We start from the raw sequence: 25103 nt of genomic DNA on the forward strand, positions 1-25103 counted from the left end.
TTCATGCTGAATGCTTTTATTGGCATGGTTAATCCTGGACGTCCATAATGAAGCTTAAAGACGATCATTGCATTTTGAAGGAAATGAAGCAGAAACCATTTGTTTACAAACAAAGAAGGTCAGCATTTTAATAATACAGCTTCTTAAACGGATGTTCAGGTCAGTTTTACCTGAACACTGAACACACTACATTTGCTGAGTTTAATTAATGAGAAATGACACATTCAATTGATCTGATAGTTATTATGTCTCAGCCTATTTAAAGATACTATATTATGAAGAACTTGGAAAATTTTTCCTGCTCTACCATGTAAATATCCAGATTACTGTGGAGCACAAGTGTAGATGTATTCTGTCTCTGCTTGGTCACCTGAGGAAAAAAAGAAAATCAATAGGTCAAAATAAGTTTTGATTCTGTATTTACCATTGTTTTTGGTGACACTGGTCCCCTCCTTATCAAAAAGGAGTCACGTGTTGAGGGCGGCGTAGGATTGGTGAGTGTTTTACTTGGCTGGTAGTAGTCGTAGATCTTGACCACAGCCGGCTTCAGGTTCTGGACTTGGATCTCCTGAACAAGGTCCAGGTGGTGGTTGTGTGGCGTTTCCTTTACTAACTGTTGGTTTAATCCATAACAACATTAGTCACAGATCTGGGAATCAATTTGACTAAACCCTGCTGTAAATTGCTCCAACCTCTGAAAAATACACCAGAACGTGATCTTCCTCTTGTTCAACACGATCCACAAAGTCTGCACGTTTGAGCTGTGAGGAGATTACAGTCAGTCGGGTTATAGTGAAATTAATCCAAAACTCTCCTACTAAGACCTTACGCTCTTCAGAGACTCTGGCTCTGGGACAAACCCAGAGAGCATCTTGATATCCAGGATCACCATGTTGGTGCTTTTAAACTTTCCTCTGTATCTGTAATCACATAAAGCCTGTTGGTGTTCTGTGAGGTTCCAGCACAGAACCAGTAGAACCAAGCATCGTCCTGCTTACAGTACTTACACTACTTTCAGCTTCAGACTGAGTTTGGGTCTGTGAGCTTTGATGGTGCAGTCGACCTCTGGTGTGACCTCCACACTGAAGGTGGTGACATCAGTGGGAGTGGGGATGTTGTACTGCAGCGAAATCTGGGAAACAAATACAATAATCTATATTTAAAATAAAACATGTGGAAGAACTACTTAAGTATTATTTTACAGAACAACAGTATTTTTCTGGTCGTTTGTTAAATCTGTTTACCCTAAACAATTTGTTCCAATATCTATTTGACTTCACACAGCCAACTTACTAGTATTTAAAACAAAGATGTACACTGTCACGATGCGCTCTCTCTCTCCGAGTGAGACGGTGTGTGAGTGGGAGCTGGGCGATTGTCAGACTGACCTACATTTGTCCAAAGTTCCTTAGTGAGGCGTGTAAATAGACCTGTAAATGAATGTGTGCTTTCTGGCTACAGCAGAACAATGGCCGAGAAGTGGGAACTGCTAAATTTCCTGTCTGGTCAGGCCAAGTACAAGACAGGTGAAGGACCGTGTGGTGTCTCTGTTCTGCAAAATGGTCAGGGCCAGAGTGTGGGTGGATTTCAAATTTTGCAAGCTCACCAATAACCAACCTTGTTTTAAACATTAATGGGTTAACATTAACCGGGATGTAATCTGATCTGTGGAGGAGGATGACCTTGTTTTTAGTTCTGGTTTTAAATAAGGCATTGGCCTCTGTTTTTTTTGTAAGTATTACTGTAGGTAAGAAAGTATTTATAATATCCTATTTATTTTTTGCCGTATTTTTTGTTTAAAAACATTGGGTTTTTATAGGTGAACAATGTTATCTTTTTAGCGCTTATGTTGTCTGTTTAATATTGGTCATCTGCGCATGACAATAAAGGCTTGTTGAAAAATCTAATCTCTCTGTCTCTCACCACACCTTTGTTTTTAAGCCACCCACCAGCCTGCCAGACGGTGCTGGGTCACAACATTCACGGAGGAGAAGAACTGCTTTTGCTCAAGGGATTAGTGAACGGGACAATTTAAGGAGTTGTTTGTCATATCATGTACTTGCTTTCTTTTAGAAACGCATTGCGTTGCATATAAAGCGTGCACTAAGGTCTAAACATGCTGCTAATGTACATCCATGCTCACTAGCTTAAGTTTCTTTGTTTTGTTCTGCTAGTTCTGTTACTGTAGCTTAATATAATTTAGCTGGGTTTGGTTATATTTAGCTATTTTCAAGACAAGACACCCTGAGTGAAAAGCCGTCTGTAGAGAGACAAAGATTGCACTGGCGGCAGCGGGAGAGAACGGTAGCTGTTGGTACCAACGGTAGTTGGAAAGATTCAACTCGAAGAAAATAACTTTCGAAGTTGAAGGCAAGGCTCCTTACTGTATATACAACTTGGGCAACATTAGCATGGATGCTGTTGTTAACAGGAATGTTTTTAGTTAATGGATCCTTTGTTTCTTTTAACCCTCTGTTTTTGTTAATTAAAGAATCTTTAGTTATTACATTTCTGCTCTGACTTGGGTTCCACAGTACACTCTCCTGCATCTTCCCATGACAGAACGGAACTGTACACTGCACCATCTATTAAATCTTATTATCTTAAAAATGGAAAGACAACAAGAAGTGATGGGAGGATGACAACTACAGCGGAAGAGTCAAAAGCCGATTTCAAGTGACCCTTTTGTTCAGCTTTTTCCTGGACACATCTTTAATACTCATCTGTAGATGCAAAATGTGATGACCAACCTGTACTGATGCACACGCACTCCCCTTCACCTCCAGGCTGTACTTTCCTGTTGTGTCCTGCAGCGTCTTCTCCTGGTACAGCAGCTTGTTGTTCTGGTTCACATCAAATGTCAGCTGGCCACTGGGAGACTGGACCGTCACTGTGCTGGAACCTGTTGGACTGAACACCAGAGCGGAGTAGAGAGCCAGAGCCTGGAGAGCCACCACTGTGTCCTACAACACAAAGCACAAGCACTATGTGACCATCTACAGTTTGGTCACAGAATGTGACAATAGGACACAGATCAGTACCTGGGTGGAGGAGAAGCCTCCATACTGGTTCTGCTGCCCCGTCAGCCACCTAACGATACTGGAGCAGTAGCCCAGGTCCTCAGCTGTAGGTGAGGCACTGAGTTTGGCCAGTAACACATAGGAGCTGATCTCCACAGACAGAGAGGCTGAAGTTTCTACTGAGCTCTGAGACCAGTAGAGGAAACCTCCTGGAACCAGACACAAACCAACACATACAGTAAAACATGCTTTTACAGCAGTGAAGTCAGACTCATGCTCTTTAGGACGACTCGCCTTCTTTGGATGCGACTTTGTCCAGGTGCTGCAGAAGGAGAGAACGAGTCTCCATGTCTCCTGCCAGAGTGAAGATGTAGGCCAGCAGAGCTGTAGTGTAGGTGTTACTGAGGTCACTGATGGACTCTTTGAGGCAGGACAGGCTCTTTGTTATCACCTGACTCTGGAACAGATTCAATGCCAATACATTAACAGCTATGCTTCTGCTTGAGTTACAACATAAAAGAAAAAAGAATCTTGAACTGTGAAGGTGAAACAAACATCAGCTGATGTATTCATCTCCAAGAAGGCAGCAGTGATGTAAGCACTGAGAGTTACTTCATCAGAGATTCCACCCTGTAGAGAGGAAGCATTCACACATCACTGGACATGCATCACACTACCTTAAATGACCAAGAACAACATCTTTCACTTCACCTTCATTCTGTTGTTAAAAAGGTGTCCAGACTGTTCAAAGCAGCCACTTGTTTTTTGTTTTCTTATCAGCCAGGTCCTAGACTCTTTAATCTTTGTTGGGTCAATGTAGATGAAGGACTGAGCTTTAGAAAAACACCTCATCACAAACGCTGTGAGCCTGAGGAAAAGCAATACTAAATATTACTCTGTTTATTGTGTTAGTGAAAGAATAAATATAAGAAAACATTATTATTATTTTCTCATGGGCCCAGTCAGGCACAGCCCAAAGGAGCGACGTGGACCCACCACCCACAGGAGGAGCCGTAGGGGGGCAGTGCATAGTGAATTGGGCAGCAGTCAAAGGTGGGAGCCTCAACAACCCTATCCTGGATAACCAATCTAGCTATTGGGACATGGAATGTTACGTCACTGTGAGGGAAGGAGTCTGTGCTTGTGCGGGAGGTTGAGCTGTACCGGCTCAAGAGGGTCGCTTTCCTGCGCCTTGGGGTCGGGGAAAGATCACTCACTCTCGTTTGTGCTTACGGGCAAAACGGTAGTGTGGAGTGCCCGGCCTTCTTGGGGTCTCTGGAGGGAGTGTTGGACAGCACTCCAACTGGGGACCCCACCGTTCTTCTGGGAGTTTTCAACGCCCACGTGGTTAATGTAAGGTGGGGAGTGGACGTCAGCGCTGCTAGCTGTATGTTGGAGTGATGATCCAACCTGGATCATCTGACCTTCAGCCATATGTTGTGGACATTCACACTGAATAGAGGGGCTGAGCTGTCAACTGATCGCCACCTGGTGTTGAGTACGATCAGCTGGCAGGGAAGGATGCGGAAAACGACATGGCATGCCCCAACTCACTGTATTGTGAGGGTCTGATGGGAACGTCTGCCTGAACCCTCTGTCAGAGGGACCTTTAAGTCACACCATCAAGAGAGCTTCGATCAGATTCCGACTGAGGTTTTGGGAGGAGAATTCAGACGATAGTCGAACATCGGATACGGGAGGAACAATGTGGTTTTCGGCATGGCCGTGGAATGCTGGATCAGCTTTACACCCTCAGCAGGGTGCTCGAGGGTTTGTGGGGGTTTGCCCAACCAGTCTAAATGTGTTTTGTGGACTTGGAAAAGGGGCTCTGGGAGTATGGATTCCGAGGCCTTTTGCTGAGGGCTTTTCAGTCTCTGTACAACCGGAGCAGGAGCATGGTTCGCATTGCCAGCAGTAAGTCAGACCTGTTCCTGGTGCATGTTGGACTTTGGCAGGGCTGCCCTTTGTCACCGGTTCTGTTCATTATTTTTATGGACACAATTCTTAGGCGCAGCCAGGGGCAGGAGAGGGTCTGGTTTGGGGACCACAGGATAGCATCTCTGCTTTTTGCAGACGATGTTGTCCTCTAGACTTCATCAGGCCAGGACCTCCAGCGTGCACTGGGGCGGTTTGCAGCTCAGTGTGAAGCGGCTGGGATGAGAACCAGTTCCTCCAAATCTGAGGTCATGGTTCTCGACTGGAAAAAGGTGGTTTGCTCTCTCAAGGTTGGAGGAGAGTTCCTGCCCCAAGTGGAGGAGTTCAAGTATATAGGGATCTTGTTTACGAGTCAGGGAAGGAAGGAGCGTGAGAGCGATGGCTGCAGTAATGCGCACTGTGAGAGTATGTCTCTCGACTGGCATGGCAATGCCTTGGGTTCCCACCAGAAGAGCTGGAGGAAGTGTCCGGAAGTCTGGAACTCTTTGCTCAGACTGCTGCCCCCGCAACCCGGCCCCAGATAAGCAGTTGAAAAGAGATAGATGGGTTGGATTATTAATGTTCTCACCAAGTGTTTCCTGGTCCTGATCCAAATGTGCTGTAAGCTCCATCACTGTGTTTATAGTTCAGCTGCCTCTGGTAACCTTGAAAACAATGTACCTGTTAACACACTGGTGCTGGTTAGATTGTCATTTTTCAAAGATAACAAACAAGCAGACTGACCACTGCTGAGGAAGTTTGTCGCCTTCTTGTTGATGTCTGGGCTCAGCTGCTGTGTGTTCTTCAGGTACTGGAGGATGTAGATGTTGGGAGCTAGAAGAGCCATGTTCTGCTCCCCACATCCATACGGCATCCGCAGGAGTCCCTCCAGGTTCTGCAGGGCTCGGCCCAGGATGTCGCCTGCACAGAAACAACTACTGAGACCACAAGAAACCATGTGCTGAATTTACTATTGTAGCATGTCACAGTTCAAATAGCTTTTAGACCAACATGTGATAGCAAATAAAGAATAACTCAGTCACTGAAGAAGTTTATTTAAATAAACAAATAAGTCAGTTTACCTAGAACAGACACTGAAGCTTGAGCAGATCCATCAATCACCTTCTCTGGGAGCTGCAGTTCTACTTCCTCTTTTAAAGCCTCTCCTGGGAACAGAGAGGAATTCAAGTCACAGTCAGTACCAAGCAAAGTCACTTACATGTCCTGTACCAGGACAGAGTGACGTGGTCTGAGCCATACTGACCTTTTGGACAGAGCAGCCAGTTGTAGGCCTTCACTATCTCAGTTCCTTCAGCCTCAAAGAGAAGAAGATGGAAAATAATGCATATAAAGACACCACTGTGTTCTTTATTTATCTTCAGTCCTATTGAATGCAAGCACTGTTTTTTAAAGGCACCAACCTTTACAATCAGAGATTTGGTGACCACATCGATACGACCTCTGTCTGGAACGCTCACTATCTCATTGTCACATGTAGCATGAGACGCTACAGCCTCAGCGCTGACAGACACATTTACTGTCCCTGAAAAGATCATGGAGGTCACTGTTTCCATTATTTCATCCCAGAGGAGACGTACAACAGCTTTTAAATGAGTGTTTGACTCACCTAGACTGGACGGGACCATGGTCCAGCTGAGGGTTTTACGCTCGCTGCCACACAGACAGGACGTGTACTGGTCACCAGAGAGAGGAGTGAGGGTGTAATGTGGAGACGGGGCAGGAGTCACAGTGACCTGAACACACACAACAATGTGCTCGTTTTACTGCAGTCTCCTGCTCAGACACATACCAGACAATTGCAAAAAGGCACATTTATTAATTTCCCATAATTCATAACAGAATGTTTCACAGGGAGAAGCAAAAACAAAAGTGTCAAAACATTAATTAGTAAAAACTACTGTTCTGAACATTGTGACATTATGTTGAAATGCCAACAGTCAGAGTGATAAAGCATATTTAAATCCTGATTACCATGATGCAGCTGCTGAGGTAGTTGAAGACAGTCGCCTTCAGCTCAAAGTTCTCCCCCCGGATGATGGAGTAGGGCAGAGTGAGCTCCAGGAAGAAGGGCTGGAAGACCGTGATCTGTTTACGAGGAGCCAAACCAAAACCCAGAGGGGACAAACAGAAAGCCTCCGTCTCCCAGGTGGTGATGGTGTCTGGGACCGTGAGGGACACATCCTTCTGTCCAGACTCTCTGCACCAAAAAACACATAGGACATAAAGAAGATCCAACAGGCTCCTTGTTGTAGAAATAAGATAATTGACGAATTATATTGTTATGCAAACAGTTTCTGTACATGAGTTTATTTTTCATTTAAATTCTTCTTCTTTCTAGGTTAACTAAAATTCACTTTACTGTGTAGACTTTATATAATATTATACTACCATGACCTTTGCAGTAGAACCTTACCCCACATGCACCAGGTCCCATATCCAGGTCTCAGGAAAGAAAGTGCGGACTGTCACTACTGGTGGAGGATGACCAAAACCTCTAGCTAAACCAGGCCGTCCATGTTCTCCGCGTAAATCTGATATCATATTCACTAATATTATTTCAAATGAGAAAAATAAAAAAATATGTTTCAATGTAGACAATTAATGAATGTGGCATACGGTAATATTCTAATCCTTTAAAGTTGATGCATGTAGGCGTTCGAATCAACAAATTAGTTGCCATCTTTAGTCCTACGCCCTAGAAAAGAAACATTACATTGAGAGTAATTTTAAGTAACATCACAATAATGTGCATCTTTTATTCATATTATTTCAAGCGTATGGCAGCATGTTGGTACTTTAAAAACTGGATAGGCGTCGTCTTTGCCAATTCTGTGATAAAATACAGATCTTCTTTCCCTTAACGTCAGACATTCTGATTCTTCAACTTCATGAGGAAAGTCGATCTCGACAGGCAACAAGCTGAATATCTGAAATGGAAAATATGTTTCTCATGTATAAACATCTTTATAACTAAAACCCAATAAAAATAGCAAAATTTAAGAAAAACACTGTCAATTTAGTTTAGTCCAGTTCTGTTCTCCATCGTTCACCTTATCTGCATCCAGACTCTCCCCTGGCTCCTTAATGAGGACACTCTGGTCAACAGCGCTGACGCCACACAGAGAATCAGGTGCAGACGTCACCTTCAGGGTGGTCTCCTCTCCAGGAACAGCTGAGGACGGAGAGAACTCCAACGACACCTGACATTCACATTTATATCAGTTAATTCAAATTTTGACTTCACAGCAGATGAGAATGTCTTCCTGCCTCAGTGACCTTGTTAGCGAAGCATTTCTCTGTGGAGAACCTGGCAGTCGTGGCGATCACTCTCTCACTGGGGAGAACGGCGTAAGCTACAACATGGACTATTGGTGCCATCTCTGGAGAAACTTTGATCTTAAAGGACACCTCACCCTCATTCACTGAAACAAACCATTTAACAAACATCACTTAAGGTACTTATGTCCACGACTCAGTGAAGCAGCTGCTTATTTAGCTGAGTCATCATTAAACCAGGTCTTTACCCACCTTGTTTACTCTGCACCTCAACTTGTTTATGTCCTTGCATAATGATGACTCCTCTGGATAAAACCTGTGGAGTTTATCAACACTAAACACACAGCAGCTGAACCCACTAAACTGACACTAAATCATTTGGCTCATCACTGAAAGTGTTACACTATATTGATCATGAATTATTGTCAACATTTTAACCTGAGATGTTTCACTCACCAGATACATCACATCCACGTTTCCCTTTTTCTCTCCAACCACAGTGTATTGAATGAAAACGTCCTCCTCTGTGTCACAGGGAAGTGGTTTATCTTTGTTCTTCACCTCCAGGGAGCTAAATGTTTTAATGACAGGAGAAACATCCTGCACCCGGAACAACCAGTGATCTCCATCTATATACGATGGGGTTCTAGGGGCACCCGAATGCCGTTTTGGTTTGTCATCAACCTGCAAACAGTAGTGCATTTAGACAGGAAGTTGCAACAGTAGAGGGCAGTTAAATGAAGGAATAATGTTCATGATACCTGTATTCTCTAGTTTAATTTTTTTTAATTTAAAGTTTTTGCTTAAGAACTAATTGCAGCATTTATACAGTGTGTATATTCTACTTACATGAAGGGCGATGTCCGTGCTATAGTTCGTCGTGTTCAATGAAAAAGAGGCGACACCATCGCTGTTAGTTGTCAGAATTTGTAGCAGGGTTGTCAACCACCTTTCCCCCCCAAACAGGTACAGTGTCATGTCAGCAATGGGTTCATTATTATGATTCATTGCTTTAACCTGATGACGACAAAATGTTTGATGAGAAAACAGAATAATTCAGTTCAATACATCAATAATAATATGTTGTATAATATTTGTTATTTTAATTAACAATGAATTATGCATTGTTATTTACAATTGTTTTCAATATGTCACACTTACTTTTCCCTTCATATCTGACCCGTGTTCAAAAATCGTGGGTGTATCAACGAAGGATAATTTTCCAACAACATAAGAAATCTGTACATTCTTCTCTATCAGGCTGGTAATATCTGGACAAGAGGCCTCCATGTTAGAACAAACTATATAGTTCAGTATAGTATAGTATAGTATAGTATAGTATAGTATAGTATAGTATAGTATAGTATAGTATAGAATAATAAACCAATAAAACCTGCCTGTGCCCTCCTCCTTCACTTTGGCACTGAGGGACAGTACATCTGTCAGTATAATGTTATCGACTGTCGTGAAAGCCGACATCCTGAAGGTGAACGTGTTGCAGCCTTTTCTGTTCAGCTGAAAAACACAAGATGTTCACGTTTCTAGGAAATTGTTCTAAATTAACCAAACTACACAGCCCACATTCATTCACTAGCGTCATCGCAGCCAAACGTGTCCAGTAGCAGCTTTGTGGGAGGTCTAACTTAGAGATGATAAACACTGGTGCAGAGCATTTGAATGCAGGCAAACTGCACCTGCTGTGTGTCTTTGTAGCACGGAGCAGTTATTGCTGGGATTCCCTCTGGATGTTCAGGGGTAACAACAACAGGACTTCTAAAAGACGACTCGAGAGGTCGACACGCTACGACCTCAACGCTTCCGGGCACAGGCTGTCCATACGTGTACCTGGTGAGACGAGGGTGAACACAAACCCAACGATCAGTGTCTTGTTCAAAGAGAGAGGGTTAAAGTGTAGCTTGAGAAGTTTGACTTACTTAGCACAAACTTCAACTTTAAATTCTTGCTGTTTAATAAAAACTTCATCAACTGAATTTATTTTCACATCAAATTTGGGCAAAACTGTAAAACAATGTAATGGTTAGAAATCTTGCTTCATCAAAGATCGCTCATTAAAACCTGATGGAAAGGTTGATCGTCTCATACCATATTTTTCCACCTTAAACCAGTGATACACTTTATTTCCACCGATTGACACTGTGATTGTGTAGGTTCCCTCACGAGCCTCAGAATTCAGGGAGTAAGAAAGCTGCAAGATTTTACTGTTGGATGTTTCATTCAGCCACTGTCCAATCCGGTTCTGTTGGGCATCCTGGTATATCAAATAAACAAACATAATCATGACATGATGCTTTTTTTCAAATCTTGACCTACAGTACATGCTCAATGATGATGAGTAGATGGCACATATGTGGGTTGTCTTACCTCCAAGTAAATGGCATCGTACTGCAAAAAAAGAATAAAGTCATTCTTCTTCTAATATTGTTAAATCTTAACATACGTAAATTATATAAGTCAATGAAAATTCTACAATTGTACAAATCACAACAAGGTTTATATACTGCATTGGTTGTCTCTAGTGGTATGTAGTTTAAATTAGCTCTTTTAATCTATTCGTCTATACTATACAGTATTTACATATTAGCTTTCATGTTGTCAATATCAGGGTTTTGACTTGTTAGTAATATTGACCCTCTACCAAGCAGACTGATGACTGTTTAAAATGCATCACTACAGTCAAATATTAATGCAAAATGAAAAGGAGACACTCACCAGCTGGTTGGCAGGTCTGAACCTTATGTCCAGCGAGACAACTCGAAAATGCACTGAAAGAAATTCAACTGTAGAGTTAAACATGCTGAGAAAAAAACATTAATTAAAACTGATCTCTCTCTCTCTCTCTCTCTCTCTCACACACACACACACACACACACACACACACACACACACACACACACACACACACACACACACACACACACACACACACACACACACACACACAGTCTCTTACCTGTTTGTCCAGGCAGATAGATCGGTTTGTCTGTTTGGATGAAAGTCATTGGTTGATAGACTTTGATCATAACTTTTTGGACTCTTTTGGAATAAAAGCCATCACCTCGTACCTCCACCTCAAACCTCTGAACCTCTGGATTCTGCACTAAAGGAACCTGTGACAAAACAAATTACAGTCAAAAGACCAAATAAAATGAACCATTGTCCTAAGCTAAAAGCACCGACCAACTAACTTTAAACTGAGAGCAGGTGTGAAACTCCTCATTGGACGTCTGCCTGAAAAGGGTTGTGTTTTCTCTCTCAGATCTTAAAGTCACGGTCATGACTACGTTCATGTTGGGCTTTAGGAGACTCGCACAGAACCTGGTTTCAGCTCCAGCTTCAAGAACGGCAGGAACAGCTACCATGTACTGCCTTCAGACAGAAACACGCACAGAGTAACTTACTTACTGGATATGACAATAGAATCACAAAAACAATATTCAGGAATAAAATATCATTTCAGACCAAACAAACTTACAGCTCCCCCAGTGCTGGAACCACACACGTCCAGCTCAGGAAGACGCACAGCGTCCACATCTGGATCCCAGGACTCATGATGAACTATGTTCAACTCTAAGTGCATAAACAGGCACTGATGCAAAAATCCACCCCTTTAACAGAGACGCAGACCCTGAACTCACCACCCACACAAACGCAACTCCTCTGTTTGATTTAACAATTTGGCTCCAGTTGTCGACTCTAAATAAACCCACACTTAAAACAGAATGCAATACCTGGTAATGTGATGTTAGATGTTCTATCTACCAAATGCATGTGAATGAACTGCAAACCCTGCCAGAATAAACCATTAAAGGTGTTATGCATGTGTATTAACCTTTAAATACAAGATCTCACCTGAAAAGAAATAATTTATAATCATTTTATCGAGAACTACAGTTTGAGAGTCTGTAGTTCCCAGTAATTTCGTGCAGCGTGGGATGTTTAACTACTATACAAACAACTCTTGTGCCAACATCAAGTCCAAAGTAGAAGGTTTCACTAAGTACATGTTTGAGGACCAAGAACATATCCAGAAAGTGATGTTAGTTTATTAAAGTGTTTGTTTTTACACATACACATACCAAGTAGATGCAGACAGAATGCTGAATGTATTTTGACCACAGGCGCCTGGTGATCATGTCTCTGCCCATACGCATCTGCAAATATTTTGTGCAAGAAATTTTAATACTATACAGCTATAAGGATTAAAAAAAGGTTTAGCACTTATTGTTTCAAGTTATGATGAAGCCGTAAGACCTACATCTTTCTGAAAAATGTGAGCCAAACCCAGAGTACCTGTAATGTTCAACTTTGCTCCAAGATTTACTGAAATTGCAAACTTGAGGTAATGGAACCATTTAAAGGCTGCATTCCAGCATAAAGTGGCCCATCGACAGCTTTGTTCTTCAACAAGTGTAAATTGCCTTTTATCACGTGATTTGCCAAACTAGAGACATTTAGAGGCAAAACAAGTTAAACGAATGTCTTTGTTTGCGCAATAACACATTTTGTTTACATTCTTGGCTATAATCGGACAACGTGCCCAGCCTTTGAGCTCCATCCAGATCACTCATGTTCCTACTGGTTCATGGTAATTTTAGTGCTGTTACATGACAATAAGTCGCTAAGCAGCGCCAGACGTGTTCAGATCGTTGAACCACTATAGAAAATCCATCCGCATTGTGACCTTTGTTACCTGCAGCACAAGGGTCCACATATTCAATCTGTGCCATAGTGGACAGTACATCAAATAGTCAGCTGTTGGTAATAGTTCAAGTTTCTATGAGAAAAACAAATCATGAAGTAAAATTGGAGGTTGATCATGATCATAATTTGACGGTGCTGGGTCACAGCATTCACGGAGCAAAGGAACTACTTTTACTGAAGGGATTATTGCATTTGTCGTTATTTAATCCTGTTTGTCATATCATGTTCTTGCTTTACTGTATTTTAGAAACGGCGGGGAAAAGTCAGCTGTAGAGAGAAGAAGAACTGTAAACATTGCAGTAGCGGCAGCGGAGAGAGCCTGAGCGCATAACTTTTTCACAGTACACTCTCGAAGACACCGGTTAGCAACAGAGTAATCTGTGGATAAAGCGCCTAATGCTACCTACCTACCTACCTGCTATGGTTATTAATACACTTTCACTTTATTATAAGATTAAACCAAAAAAGACACCTTATTTTCCCATAAGATGAATTATAGATGAATTTCACGATGAACGGCAAATGCTCAGGGATTCCTTTCGGCGGATGCATCCCGACACATGCGCTTCGTTAAAAACACAGTCTAGCGCGTCAGACAGTGACTGATGCAGGAACTGTGTCGGTCACGTGCTTTCCAAACGCGATACGCGCACCAAAACAGTGTTTCACGCTATGAGCTTGACGCATGCGCCGACGCATCGGTGTTGCCGGACCGAGCTTTCTGCCCGTGTCTTTGGTATCGGTGACATCATGAGAGATTCTGCAGCAACACTGGACGTCTGTCTCCTTGTAGACTGTGTTGATCAACGCTCGCTGCCACACAGACAGGACGTGTACTGGTCACCAGAGAGAGGAGTGAGGGTGTAATGTGGAGACGGGGCAGGAGTCACAGTGACCTGTTCAACACACACAACAATGTGCTCGTTTTACTGCAGTCTCCTGTTCAGACAGATACCAGACAATTGCAAATAAGCACATTTATTAATTTCCCATAATTCATAACAGTGTTTCACAGTGAGAAGCAAAACAAAAGCGGCAAAACATTAGTAAAACCTAATGTTCTGAACACTGTGACATTATGTTGACATGCCAACAGTCAGAGTGATAAAGCATATTTAAATCCTGATTACCGTGATGGTGTCTGGGACCGTGAGGGACACATCCTATTGTCCAGACTCTCTGCACCAGAAAACACAGGAAATAAAAGGAGAAGATCCAACATGCCCCTTGTTGTAGAAATAAGTTCAAAATTCAACTAGAGTTAAACATGCTGAGAAAAACAATTGAAACTGATCTCACACACACAAATGATCAACTCTGTTAAAGGGGTAGATTTTTGCATTAATGGCTGTTTACACAGACCCTGAACTCACCACTGCTCTAAAAATGTGGCTGCAGTTGTCAACTCTAATTAAACCCACACTTAAGACACAACCTCCACCAAATTCATGTGGATGAACTGCAAACCCTGTCAGAATAAACCATTGAATGATGTTATACTGTACATGTGTATTCACTAATACAAGTTCCCAAAAAGAAATTTATCATTTTATCGTGAGCTACAGTTTGACAGTCCGCAGTTACCAATAATATTGTAAAGCCACTGAAATAGCAGAGTTGAGCTGAATGCTGACCCTTAATGTTTGAAGTGATCCAAGTTTACATAAGTTCTTAATTTCACGTGCCCAGCAGATGCAGACTGCATGCTGGCCTGGCCCCACGTAGCGATCATGTCACAGCCTACAGGACCCAAAATACAGGATTCAATGTACAAAATTCAGCTTTATACTAATATTTAAAATACTCTGCAGCTTTAGGGAAGCCATGAGTTTGATTTGTGCTGCCTCAGCAACATTCAACCAAAACAACCTTAGTTAGCAGTTATTGATGAAGTCTTACGACCTGCATCTTTCTTTCAAACCCAGAATAACTTTAATATTCAACTTTGCTTCAGGACAAGGTATATTAAGTTTGCCAACTTCAGGTTAAGGAAACATTTAAATGCTGCATCCAACAGTATTAAGCTTAGGCAGTAAAGACATTTCTAACACGTGTGCATTGGGACATTAATTTTATTTGTTACATAAAACAGTTGAATCAATGGCCCAGCCATCGCTTTGTTCTTCAAGCTGGAAGACAAAAAAAGTTTAAACGTTGGCAAATCGTGTGATGAAAGGCAATTTACTTACATTTAGGACTCAATTGTCAAACTAGAAACATTTAAAGCCTAGAAGTTAAATAACTTTGTTGCAGAACACAGTTTACGTACTTTCTAGAATCAGCTAATGTGCTGTGGCTTTGAGCTCCATCTAGTTCACTGATGTGATCATTTTAGTTATGCTTACATGACAGTCACTAAGCAGTGTCAGACTTTTTCAGATTGTTGAACCACTATAGACAGTCCATCCACATAGTGATGTTTGTTACCTGCAGCACAAGGGTCCACATATTCAGTCTGTGCCTGGTTGCCTGAGAGAAGCAAAGTCAAAATTTTAGTCATCTGTCCAACACAATTGTTTAGTGGGTTGAAGATCAGCCAAGAGAGAACAAAGACAGTCTTACTAGGCAAGTAGTAGTCGTAAAGCTTGACCACAGCAGCCTTCCGTTTCTGTACCCGCACCTCCTCCACAAGATCCAGGCTGCAGTCGACTGCTGTGCCCGTTAACAGCTAAAGAGAGGAGATCGTCAGTGACTGATCTAGAGACAATGTTTTACATTTCCTGTAAACTGATCTCACCTCTGGAATGTAAATTACAACCCGATCTTGTGTTTGTTCAACTTTAGCCACCTGTGAGCCAGTTTGGAGCTGTTGAGAGAACGCAGACCCTTAGTCCTCCCTCTCAGACCGTCAGTGTCCATCATTAGAATGACTTACGTTTTTCAGAGACTCTGGGTCAGGGACAAAGCCAGAGAGCATTGTGATGTCCACAATCACCATGTTTGTGCCCTTTTGTGTTCCATTGTATCTGCAACACAACAATACTGCTGTTACTCTAGTTCAGTGGTTGAGACAATTCTGTTTCATAGCTGTAACTAAAATGTGCTTCATTACTTACAGAGATTTAATTCTCAGAGTGACTTTAGAGGTGGCTGATTGGCAGGTGTTTGATTCTGGTTTGACCATCACACTAAGGCTTTTGACGGTGCTGGGAGTTGGCACATTGAAAGTAATAGAGATCTGGGAACAAAATAAGTCACTTTGTTTTGTTTGAGGAAACTGATGCTGACACATGCATTTAAAAAAAAAGAAGGAGCATTGACCAACCTGTACTGATGCACACGCACTCCCCTTCACAGTCAGACTGTATTTTCCCGAGATCGGCTGCAGCTTCTTCTCCTGGTACAGCAGCTTGTTGTTCTGGTTCACATCAAATGTCAGCTTGCTAATGGGAGACTGGACCGTCACTGTGCTGGAACCTGTTGGACTGAACACCAGAGTGGAGTAGAGAGCCAGAGCCTGGAGAGCCACCACTGTGTCCTACAACACAAAGCACAAGCACTATGTGACCATCTACAGTTTGGTCACAGATAGAATGTGACAATAGGACACAGATCAGTACCTGGGTGGAGGAGAAGCCTCCATACTGGTTCTGCTGCCCCGTCAGCCACCTAACGATACTGGAGCAGTAGCCCAGGTCCTCAGCTGTAGGTGAGGCACTGAGTTTGGCCAGTAACACATAGGAGCTGATCTCCACAGACAGAGAGGCTGAAGTTTCTACTGAGCTCTGAGACCAGTAGAGGAAACCTCCTGGAAACAGACACAGCAAACATTACATTCACAGAAAGGGAGGTCAGACTAATTCACTTCAAAGTGAAACTTGCCTTGTTTTATTGAGACAGTGTCCAGTTGCTGCAGAAGGAGAGAACGAGTCTCCATGTCTCCTGCCAGAGTGAAGACGTAGGCCAGCAGAGCTGTAGTGTAGGTGTCATTGATTTTAGTGTAGTTCCGCAGACATGACAGGCTGTTGGTCATCACTGGGCTCTGAAAGTTATAGATTTTCATTTTGTCACATGTAGAAGCTGCTTTCATGTCCACTAGTTACTGCAGTGATACGAAGCTGCCACGGAAGTTTATTGCGCTTCAAAAGAAAGTCTCATTTCCGGGCAACAAAATTTTGCACCCATTTCTGGTCTCACCCAGTACAGATTATCCTTTATTTAGGTGGACCATTGCTCCAATCATTTGCCAAAGACATTAAACTCACATCTACAGGCATGTCCATCTCCAAGAAGGCAGCAGTGATGTAAGCACTGAGAGAGACCTCATCAGCCACTCCACCCTGTAGAGAGGAAGCGTTCACATTCAAAATCACCAACTACTGTATTAGATGTCAGTTTTTCGGCAGCAGGACAGCTTACCTTCATTGTGCTGTGGAAGAGTTTCCCAGACATTTCAAAGCAGCCAGTTGTCTTTTGTTTACCTATCAACCAGGTCTTTGACTGGTCGATTGTCGTTGGGTCAATGTAGATGAAGGACTGAGCTTTAACAAAGCACCTCACCACAAACGCTGTGAGCCTGAGAAACAAGGTTAAACTTTTAGTGTAGTAGCTTTTATGCTGCCATCAGTCTTCTCTGCTAGTAGCAAAGTGTATAACATAAGTGAAAGGTTGTGCCTAAAACCATACAAGTCTAAATCAGCTCTCACCATGTGTTTCCTGGTCCTGAGCCAAAGGTGCTGTAAGCTCCAGCATTATCCTTATAGTTGAACTGTCTCTGGACGCCTGTAGAGAAAGAAGCCAACGATCAGATGTCACATTTCACTGTGGCTGTATAGACGACGTCAATACTGTTGGGACTTGTTGTGCTGCAACTTTACAAAGTCCTTAAACTAAACGGAAAAATAAAGCACAGACTGACCACTGATTAGGAACTTTGTGGCCTTTTCTCGGGTGGCTGTGGTCAGCTGATTTGTGTCCGTCAGGTACTGGAGGATGTAGATGTCAGGAGCCAGAAGAGCCATGTTCTGCTCCCCACAGCCAGACGGCATCTGCAGCAGGCCATCCAGGTTCTGCAGGGCTCGGCCCAGGATGTCGCCTGCACAAACAAGCCAATCACAAGTCATTAAATACAGTATCCTAGGGTCTAGAGTGTACTGTAGCTGCAATCTTACCGAGGACAGAAACGGAGCCACGGGCAGATCCAACGATCATGTTCTTTGGGAGTTGGACAGTCTTTTCATCTGTTAAACTCTGTCCTGTGAACAACATTTATTGTAAACACAAAACCAGAGATGTCAGGGTGCTCACGAAGGTTTCATTTCAGGCCACACAAGCTATTGGGCAGAACTGTTTTGTAAACCCAACCTTTTGGACAGAGCAGCCAGTTGTAGGTCTGAGTCACCTCGCTTCCTTCAGCCTGACAAAAGATAAAATACTGTCAGTGCCACCAGTGACAGCTGTTTGACTGCAAAGATGCTCAAGACACAAACCTTCACGATGAGAGGCTTTGTGACCACGTCGATGCGACCTCTTTCTGGCCGGCTCACTGCTGCGTTCTGACACGGAACGAGTGACGCCACAGCCTCGGCAGTCACAGACACGTTCACTGACCCTAAACAGACATTTTACATCAACTAGCACTGAAGCACACCTCCAACGTGACTGTTGAGCCTGAGTTTACCTAGCGTTATTGGGCCCAAGGTCCAGCTGAAGGTTTTACGCTCGCTGCCACACAGGCACGACGTGTACTGGTTACCAGACAGAGGCGTGAGGATGTAGTCAACCGAAGGTTTTGGAGTCACACTGACCTGTTTGCAAGACATTATTTTAAGAAGTGGGCAAGGTCATCTCTAAAGCTTTTAACAAAAAACAAAACCCAAACACACCCTAGCACTTTGCTACCTCCACAGAGCTAAAGGTAAATAGCTCAGCATAATCAACATGCCAGATATCCCTCCCAATGCAAGTTTAGGACCACTATACAGCAAACAGTACCCGTCTATAGCCTATTGCATACATGTACCATGATGCAGCTGCTGAGGTAGTTGAAGACAGTCGCCTTCAGCACAAAGTTCTCCCCCCGGATGATGGAGTAGGGCAGAGTGAGCTCCAGGAAGAAGGGCTGGAAGACCTTGATCTGTTTACGAGGAGCCAAACCAAAACCCTGAGGGGACAAACAGAAAGCCTCCGTCTCCCAGGTGGTGATGGTGTCTGGGACCGTGAGGGACACATTCTTCTCCCCAAGCATTCTGAAGTAGAAAAACCATTGACACTAAACAACAAAAGCACACGATCTGACCATCACATCAGTATTATACACCTGTATGTGCTTTTCTAAACAGCTGCAGTTAAAACTCACCCAACGTCCACCAGCTGCCATAACCAAGTCTCAGGGAAGAAAACACGAACGGTAACAAGCGGTGGAGCATTAGGGGCCATTACAGCTCCTCCGAGCAGTGGAGCATTAGGGGCCATTACAGCTCCAACTGGAGCTGCCATTGCCAAATTCATCTTTTCCACCATCGGAAAACCATACCTTATGCCTCCATCTGACAAAACCAGAATATTGTTACTTACATGCAAAGATAAGCATTTAACTGTAAGACATTAAAATGCATTACCAAGGTAGTAGAGTCTCCCTTTGAACTTGATACATGAAGGTATCCGAGTAAACAGGTTTGTCGCCATCTTCAGTCCTACGTTCTAGACAAATTTAACCAAAGTTAAACGTGAATCTAGTTTTAAATCTGCTTTGTGTTATATGACAAACTACCTGGAGAAGAGTAAAGGCGTCATCACTTCTGGGGTATGGAAGAATGGCTCTTCTTGCTCTTAGAAGCAAACATTCAGTCGGATCTTGAACCTCATACGGGATGTAAGAAGCTTGTGTGACTGGCAGCAAATTAAATATCTGAAAAGGGAAAGTAGAGCTTAGACATCAATTTTACAGTTCTGACATTTAAACAAAGACTTTCTTCATAGTTTGTTTAGGAGACTAAACTAAATCTAGCCAGTCTAAAAAAAGGAAAAAAAGTGGAAGGTAGTCATGAAAAAGTATCAAATTATGACTACAATTGAGGAATATTACCATCATTACCTTATCTGCATTTAGATTCTTTCCTGGCTCCATGATGAAGACGCTCTGGTCGACAGCACTGACGCCACACAGAGAGCCTGGATCAGCAGTCACCTGCAGGTTGGTCGTCTCCCCTGGAACTGCTGACGGTGGGAAAAATGCCACAGACACCTGAAACGACACACCCACTGGACTTTAGTGACGGGACCAAAGTGTCTTTAACAGTAACCATACTGTAAATACACAAGCTTTATGAAGCATTAAACATACAGATGTCCCAACAACAAAAACAAATTCTGATTAAATCTCCTGGCTTCTTACATTGTTTCTGAAGCATTTCTCCGTGGTGAAGTCTGTACTGCTGGCGATCACCGTCTCACTGGGGAGGACGCTGTAAGCTACAACCTGGACCACCGGTGCCATTTCTGGAGATACTTTGAGCTCAAAGGACACCTCACCTTCAACCACTGAAACCCAGCACCAAACCTCAGTTGTCAGCACTTGTCCCATTTGTCATTTAAACCCTTCAGAGTAGAGTTCCCCTCACCTGATTTTTTTGGCAACTGAATCTTCTGAAATCCTTGCATGGCAATTGCTCCCCTGGATATAACCTGCAGATTTTTAAAGTGACCCCCCCCCATTCTTTAGTTAAAAAGTGTCTCAGCACATGACTCAAACCCCAGTGGTCTGTCAACTCACCAGATACATCAGGTACACGTTTCCCTTGGGCTCTCCAACCACAGTGTACTGGATGGAGATTTTTTCCTTTACATTACAGGAAAGTGGGTTATCCTTGTTCGTGACCACCAGGGAGCTGACTGTCTGAGTATCAGCAGAGACCGGTTGGGCCAAAGACAGCGTGATGTCCCCAGCTTCATAGTACGGAGTTCGATATGGAGGGTAGGTCAGGACAGGTGTGTTGCTCACCTGCACAGAAATGGAAACCTTTAGCTGCCGTGGCCACCTATTTTGAACTGAGGTTTCTTTTTTCAATCTCACTAACGTAGAGGTGGATGTTTCCGTTGTAGTCCTTTGTGCTAAATGAGAATGTGGCAACACCACCAGAATCAGTTGTGAGATTCTGTAGCGGCTGAGACTGCGACCAGATTTCTCCCTCAAACAGGTAGAGTTCCATGTTGGGAATGGGTGCATTGCTGTAGTCGACTGCGCTAACCTGCGGACCAGACAGTTACTCAAAACTAATCTCCAGTCATGAGCTCAGTATAAAATGATCAGAGCTGACGTTCATGTTGCACTTGCTTTTCCCTGAATGGTCGAGCCTTTGACATAAATATTGGGAACCTCAGTGAAGGACAACTTCCCAAGAACAAATGAAACTGTTATCCGTTTCTCTGCTTTCTGTGAAACACCTGCCAAAGACAAGTCCACATTAGTCTTCACTGATCAAATGTTTCAGATTGAACGCCAGTCAAAAGCAGACTCACCTGTTCCCCCCTCCTCCACAGAGGCAAGAAGATCCAACACATCCTGCAGCACCTTGTCTGCCTTTGTGAAAGTTGACATCTTAAAGCTGAAACGGGCACAGCCTGTCTTGTTGGTCTGTTGACATGGGTCATTGTAAAAAAAGAACTTGGGATGAGTCTTCAGGTGGTTCGGACAAGGTGCATTTATCAGGTTAGTCAAAGCCTTAATAGCATAGAACCTGCAACATGATTTGGCAAGTAGGAAGTGTATTCTAATGGCTTTGGCATTAAGACAGATCAGTGGTTTGTTTAGAAACATCCCACATGCCCTGCTCTTCTGACTTGTCTTTGCTCAGTTTAAGCAAATGTCATACAACAAAGTAAACCAGGCTTGATGTCTTGTCACAGAGCTTCACTCTGTTTGGAGATTAGCCTGGCAACAAGACAGTAAAACTTCTTGATCGGGGGTGTCCAGCTCCAGTCCGATGGCCACTGTCCTGCTGGTTTTCCAACAGTTAGCTGTTGATTGAACACACCTGCTCAAGGTAATCAGCCTTAGACAGGGAGTTGGAAAACCAGCAGGATAACAGACCTTGAGGACCTGGATTGGACACCCCCATCTAGAAAATACAGCAACTTTACCTGCTTGGTATCATTGTAGCATGGAGCAGTTACATCAGCTGGAACTGGAATGTAATAGTACTGTTGCACAGGTCGGCACATGCTAACTTTAACACTTCCTGGTACAGGCTGACCATAGGTGTATCTGCATAGGACAGGAAATTCAGTTAAAACAGCAACTTTGACTGCCCTTAAATGTAGGAAAGCTTAGAAATAAATACATACTCTGCGCACACGTCAGCTGTGATTTCAGTCTGCCCAACACTAACTTCATCAGATGCAGCTATTGTTACACCAAATTTGGGCAAAACTACAGAGAAAACAATTTGCTTCTCATTACTTTTAGGGGAGGCAATCACTTAACAGACATTATACTGAACAAATTAAAGCTCACCATATTTCTCCACCTTGAAGTCCTGAGATACTGTCTGGTCACCGATGGACACAGTGATTGTGTAGATTCCCTCACAAGCGTCAGAGTTCAGGGGGTAAAGAAGCTGCAAGATTTTACCACCGGATGTTTCATTCAACCACTGTCCAATCCGGTTCTTGTTAACATCCTATTAGATGAGGGTAAGAATACGCATTATAGTACAGATCTTTCTTTACTGAAGTGAGAAACCTCAATTAGCTGCAGCTTACCTGAATTTCTATGGTGTCGTACTGCAAGGGAATAGAGAAAGCATAAGCATTTGATCATTTTATACACAGATTCATTGAAGCTGCAGAAATCACATCACTACATTTACTGTACCAGCTGATTGACAGGTCTGAGCTTTGTATCCAGGGTGACAACTCTGAAATTTACTGTAGGTGACAGGATTAGAAATTTCACACGAAATACAGAACAATTGATTTCATACTCAAATCAGTACCAGTTTGTCCAGGGAGGTAGATGGGCTTGTCTGTTTGAATGAACGTTGCTGGTTTATAGACTTTGAACATTACTCTCATGACTTCTTGGGAGTAAAATGTGCCACCCCGTACCTCCACCGTGAAATTCTGAATCACATCTTTCTGCACAAGAGGAACCTGTAAAGAAGAAAAATATGCAGTGCTTCAGGTGTAACCTGAAGTTACAGAAAATTTTCAATTTTAATTTCCTTGAGATGTGCTCACCCTAAATGCAGTGCAGATATTAAACTCCTTATTAGACCTCTTATTCAGGAGGGTCATGACCTTCTCATCAGAAGTCAGGGTGATGGTCATGAGCAGATTTTCAGTTGGCTGCAGGAGATTCGCACAGAATTGGGTTTGAGCTCCTGCTTCAAGAACTGCAGGTACAACTACCATGTACAGCCTGCAGACAAAAACATCTACATTTAGGATTCGAGACAAACAAACGGTGCCACGTTGGTATGGTACCAAAACAGGGCGTTATAATAAACGATCCTGTAAACTTACGGTCCTGCTGTCACTTGCTTTAAACACATCTGGCCCAACAAGACACAAAGTGCCCACGACCACATCTGAACCCCAGGACGGCGCATGGCTGACTGGGAGAAGCCTTTAGAGCTAACGGAAAGTACATCAAAGTCAGTAAGTGCTAAGGTTTCCAGAGGGTCAATAAAGTTAAGAGGTTGAACATGAAAATCTTTTTTCTACACATTAGGTTTTTATAGACTGGGATTTCAGCTACACAGATTTACCATGCATCAAATGTACACAATTTATCCTCTCTAGCAATGAAAACGTCTGTATGATGGCAATTTTCATTATTATTGTTCATTATTATTTTCACCAATCGTCCCCAAATGCTCTGAAAGGCCACACCAAGCAGAAAAATAAACGGTCAACTTGGTCAAAGACAAAAAAAAGTTGTTGCGTCTGCAGAGGGTTGTTGGTTTAATGAATCGTGATCAGTCCCAAGCTCGTGGCTGATTAAACACACCTGATGAACCTTTGAATTCAAATGGGATATTAACCAGAAAACCCTTTTTAATCTTATTGCACAAGTTTCTGGTACCACAGCAGTAGTAAATTAAAGTCTGCACTAGCTCAGATGAAGTGCAAAAGTCATAACACTACGTGTAAATAAGACCTGATAACTCATTTAAAGAAGGGTGAACACAGGCCCTGAAGAATGATTCAACTGCCAGTTCGAGTGAAAAGTAATAGGATCGTTTCCAGTGTAGCAAAAAAAAAACCCTTGCTAGAAATAAGGTTAAAAAGAAAAAAAGCTCAGGTTTTACCGTTATAATGATCCAGATGTGCTGATCACACAAGTATGGAACTGCACTGACTCCAAGAAAGGTTTAAATACTTTCACCCACAGCCAGACTGTACCAAGTGCTTCCTGGAGAAGGGGGAGGTGCATTTTAGTGCAGCTAATTAATTAAGTTAATTTGGAAATAAATTGTTTGGGGGATGTATCATTTTTGTTACAATAGAGATCTTTTATATTTCCTCTGTCATTTGACATTATGAGTTTGGTTCAGGTTTTATTAGTGGAATGATGCTGTTTTAGTTTTATTTTAAGCTCCATCATTTATTTTGAGGGTAAATTATGAAAAATCTGGGGCCGTTTCAAGAAAGAGGTTTTGTGGAAACTCTGAGTTTGTTAACCCCGAAATGAGGAAAACTCATTTCGGGGTTGCTTAAACCCGTAAAGGGCTGTAAATTAACACCGTTTCAAGAAGCGAGGTAATCGAAACTCAGAGTCAGTTACTATGGCAACTTACTCTGTGAACCAAACCTGGTCAGGAGCAGGTTTTATTCGGGAAACCCAGAGTTTCCTTCGGTCTCCGCCCCTTTTAATGTGAACAGTGTTTAAATACGTATTTTAATCTTTCAGTACATTCATAGATTTCACCTGTTTCCTTCGCGCAGAGACAAAAATGGCACGTATGTTTCTAGAGGATCCTGTAGATGAGGACGCTGTATTAATTCACACGGCATTGAATTTACGCCGCGAGAGGATTTTGACGCCACAAGTTAATTTTCACGTCATATCGCCTTGCACATTTATTTGAGCGGTACCGTTTTTCTCGAGACTCCATAACACATATTAATAATCTCATCCACCCACACATCAGACACGTCACCCGTCGTGGTCGTGCTCGTACATCCAAGTGTGGCGGTGTGGAGGTT

General features: G+C 42.8%; 2 protein-coding genes across 2 annotated transcripts; both read right to left on the bottom strand.

Moving 5' to 3' along the window:
* LOC114868659 (alpha-2-macroglobulin-like) lies at positions 1–11881 on the bottom strand. Its single transcript, XM_029172448.2, has 35 exons — positions 11725–11881; positions 11438–11618; positions 11203–11359; positions 10962–11014; positions 10614–10634; positions 10335–10500; positions 10166–10250; positions 9926–10076; positions 9629–9746; positions 9393–9502; positions 9081–9248; positions 8688–8915; positions 8484–8547; positions 8232–8377; positions 8006–8155; positions 7751–7882; positions 7572–7650; positions 7369–7486; positions 6927–7152; positions 6562–6688; positions 6356–6477; positions 6199–6250; positions 6017–6100; positions 5679–5855; positions 5524–5599; positions 3732–3888; positions 3576–3650; positions 3315–3477; positions 3042–3229; positions 2751–2963; positions 1008–1132; positions 830–920; positions 693–761; positions 508–613; positions 1–370 (listed from the first exon to the last, which is right to left on the bottom strand). Exons 1-35 carry the CDS (start codon positions 11799–11801, stop codon positions 324–326), a joined length of 4302 nt encoding a protein of 1433 aa, XP_029028281.1. The 5' UTR covers positions 11802–11881; the 3' UTR covers positions 1–323.
* A 3126-nt stretch (positions 11882–15007) lies between these two features.
* Positions 15008–24299, bottom strand: LOC114868653 (alpha-2-macroglobulin-like protein 1). Its single transcript, XM_029172441.3, has 37 exons — positions 24206–24299; positions 23418–23528; positions 23133–23313; positions 22889–23045; positions 22768–22820; positions 22656–22676; positions 22408–22573; positions 22239–22323; positions 22035–22158; positions 21414–21528; positions 21229–21338; positions 20972–21142; positions 20668–20895; positions 20516–20579; positions 20290–20435; positions 19990–20139; positions 19666–19803; positions 19514–19595; positions 19252–19441; positions 18916–19141; positions 18574–18700; positions 18383–18504; positions 18258–18309; positions 18065–18148; positions 17812–17988; positions 17600–17675; positions 17313–17469; positions 17159–17233; positions 16776–16935; positions 16514–16701; positions 16219–16431; positions 16010–16131; positions 15829–15919; positions 15691–15759; positions 15516–15621; positions 15381–15422; positions 15008–15082 (listed from the first exon to the last, which is right to left on the bottom strand). Exons 2-37 carry the CDS (start codon positions 23501–23503, stop codon positions 15078–15080), a joined length of 4359 nt encoding a protein of 1452 aa, XP_029028274.1. The 5' UTR covers positions 23504–23528; positions 24206–24299; the 3' UTR covers positions 15008–15077.
* Between the last annotated feature and the right edge of the window lie 804 nt (positions 24300–25103).

Source organism: Betta splendens, chromosome 13, assembly GCF_900634795.4.
Source record: "Betta splendens chromosome 13, fBetSpl5.4, whole genome shotgun sequence".
NCBI classification, from domain to species: domain Eukaryota; kingdom Metazoa; phylum Chordata; class Actinopteri; order Anabantiformes; family Osphronemidae; genus Betta; species Betta splendens.

What these genes read in the sequence shown, in the direction of transcription:
- LOC114868653 (XM_029172441.3), bottom strand. Translation starts at nt 23,503, where the DNA reads ATGCGCCGTCCTGGGGTTCAGATGTGGTCGTGGGCACTTTGTGTCTTG. An exon ending in TGTGGAGGAGGGGGGAACAG is followed by an intron (nt 21,339 to 21,413) that starts GTGAGTCTGCTT and finishes TGTCTTTGGCAG; the next exon opens with GTGTTTCACAGAAAGCAGAG. An exon ending in ACGCCTTTACTCTTCTCCAG is followed by an intron (nt 19,596 to 19,665) that starts GTAGTTTGTCAT and finishes AAATTTGTCTAG; the next exon opens with AACGTAGGACTGAAGATGGC.
- LOC114868659 (XM_029172448.2), bottom strand. Translation starts at nt 11,801, where the DNA reads ATGAGTCCTGGGATCCAGATGTGGACGCTGTGCGTCTTCCTGAGCTGG. An exon ending in GGTCAGATATGAAGGGAAAA is followed by an intron (nt 9,249 to 9,392) that starts GTAAGTGTGACA and finishes TGTCGTCATCAG; the next exon opens with GTTAAAGCAATGAATCATAA. An exon ending in AGAGTCTGGATGCAGATAAG is followed by an intron (nt 7,883 to 8,005) that starts GTGAACGATGGA and finishes TTTCCATTTCAG; the next exon opens with ATATTCAGCTTGTTGCCTGT.